Here is a 2,500-nt window from a genome sequence, read left to right as displayed (position 1 = left end):
GTGTGTGTGTGTGTAGACTGTGGCCTGGCTCCCCTGAACACTAAGATCGTGGGGGGAGGGGACGCTGCAGAGGGCAGCTGGCCGTGGCAGGTCAGTCTTCACTTCAACGGACGCCACATCTGCGGCGGCAGCCTTCTCAACAGCCAATGGGTGCTCACCGCCGCTCACTGCATCTCCAGGTAACACTCCAACTACATGAATATTATCTAGCTCAGTGATTTTCAACCTATGGGGCGGGACGGTTGCCACCGGTGGGCCCTGAAGGTATACCAAGTGGGCCTTGAAATGATTTTCTAAAAATTATAATCACATTTTGGTGTGTGTTGCTGCTGATTTATGTGAGTTTTATGCGTAATCGGGTCAGAGGTGGGCCCCGAACATTTGTGACAATTTCGAGTTGACCCCACGTTGGAAAAGGCTGAGAACCCCTGATCTAGCAGGTGTTTTCTTATTGCTGTTGAGGTTTGAGCTTGCGTGTGTGTGCTGGTCTTCATCTGCGGTGGCAGCCTTCTCTACAGCCAATGGGTGCTGACCGCTGATCACTGCATCATTAGGTAACTCTCCAACTACTCTACTGTAACTAATTGGCTTTTCTAATTGGCATTTCTAATTGGCATTTCTAATTGGTTAATTGGTTTCAATTGGGAATGCTCAGCGCTGATACCAGCTTCTCTAGGTAACACTGTAACTACTCTAGGCCTCATACTCCACTGCACTGTTTACATCCTTCACTGTTAACATTCATTCAACTATCTAGCAGGTAAAGGCCTATTTTACATTACATTACATTACATTACATTCTACTATCTAGCAGGTATAGGCCTATTTTACATTACATTACATTACATTACATTACATTACATTACATTCTACTATCTAGCAGGTAAAGGCCCATTTTACATTACATTACATTACATTACATTCTACTATCTAGCATAGGCCTATTCACACTGCATCGCTAGGCAACACTCGTAGCTCGTCCAGAGTGGTACGCTGTGATAGCAGCCTAATCCCGCAGAATTCCGTGGAAAGGACAGGGATCTTTGGGACACGAAATCTGTGAAACGGACACGGACTTAGTGACCCATTGGTCCATGTCCATCAATGAAGCAACTCTACCAAAGAATCCTCTAGTAGGGTAACACACCTGTGTGTCCAGCACGCCTCAGCATCCTCCAGGGCTGTGTTTCCCAAAAACTCTTAAGTAGTACTTAAGCCTAAGTATTACTTAAGTATGAGGGGCTACCTAGGCAATATATTCAGGTGCAGTCGGACACACATGTAAACACACACACACACACACACACAGACACACACACACACACACACACACACACACACACACCCTTCCTAACTCCCCTCTCCTTCATCCTCCTCCCCCCCCCCCTCCACAGCACGGCCGTGGCCTCCTGGACGGTGTACCTGGGTCGTCAGGTGCAGTCAGGCTCCAATGCTAACGAGGTTAGCGCCTCGCTAGCCTCCATCCGGGTGCATCCGCAGTACAACAACACGCTGTTCAACAACGACGTGGCGCTCATGCAGCTGAGCAGCGCCGTCTCCTTCACCGACTACATCCGGCCCGCATGCCTCTCCACCTCCGCCTCCGCCTACCACACCGCAACCACCTGCTGGGCCACCGGGTGGGGCAACATCGGCAAGGACGGTACGCAGACACTAACACACACACACACCTACACATAACACACACACACACACACACACACACACACACACACACACACCATAGGCTACTGTACATTTCCACACCGCAACCACCTGCTGGGCCACCGGGTGGGGCAACATCGGCAAGGACGGTACGCAGACACTAACACACACACACACACACACACACACACACACACATAATATTTGTGCTCGACGTTCCACACCGCAACCACGTGCTGGGCCACCGGCTGGGGCAACGTGGGCAAGGACGGTATGCAGACACTAACACACACACATCTACGCATAACACACACACACACACACACACACACACACACATAATTTGTACTCGACGTACCACACCACAACCACGTGCTGGGCCACCGGGTGGGGCAACATCGGCAAGGACGGTACGCAGACACTAACACACACACACACACACACACACCTACACACACACACACACACACACCCCATAGGCTACTGTACATTTCCACACCGCCACCGCGTGCTGGGCCACCGGCTGGGGCAACATCGGCAAGGACGATACGCAGACACTGACACACACACACACCTACACATAACACACACACACACACACACACACACACACACACACACACACACACACACACTTCATTTCATTTATTTAAACTCGAAGAATCATTGAGGGCCCAGCCCTCATTTACAATGATGTCGAGTAAAACAAACAATTGCACATATAAAATCATATATAAACAACGAACATACACAATACACCACAAATCATATAAGAGGTAAGTAAGACAAACTATGAATTAAAACTTATGAGTTAAAACAAGTGCAAGTATGTGAT

The 2,500-nt window shown here is 49.2% G+C and overlaps 1 protein-coding gene across 1 annotated transcript in view; it reads left to right on the top strand.

Moving 5' to 3' along the window:
- The window catches only part of zgc:123217 (uncharacterized protein LOC641414 homolog), a gene marked incomplete at its 5' end in the record, with an annotated part of 19,785 nt that overhangs the window by 13,708 nt on the left and 3,577 nt on the right, over positions 1 to 2,500 (top strand). The window contains 3 exons of the mRNA XM_063218793.1: positions 17 to 179; positions 1,395 to 1,663; positions 1,874 to 1,936. Of these exons, the coding sequence (XP_063074863.1) occupies positions 17 to 179; positions 1,395 to 1,663; positions 1,874 to 1,936 (495 nt within the window). The remainder of the gene's footprint in view (positions 1 to 16; positions 180 to 1,394; positions 1,664 to 1,873; positions 1,937 to 2,500) is intronic.

This window comes from Engraulis encrasicolus, chromosome 2 (genome assembly GCF_034702125.1).
Source record: "Engraulis encrasicolus isolate BLACKSEA-1 chromosome 2, IST_EnEncr_1.0, whole genome shotgun sequence".
Taxonomy (NCBI): domain Eukaryota; kingdom Metazoa; phylum Chordata; class Actinopteri; order Clupeiformes; family Engraulidae; genus Engraulis; species Engraulis encrasicolus.
This window is presented reverse-complemented; position numbering and strand designations above follow the sequence as displayed.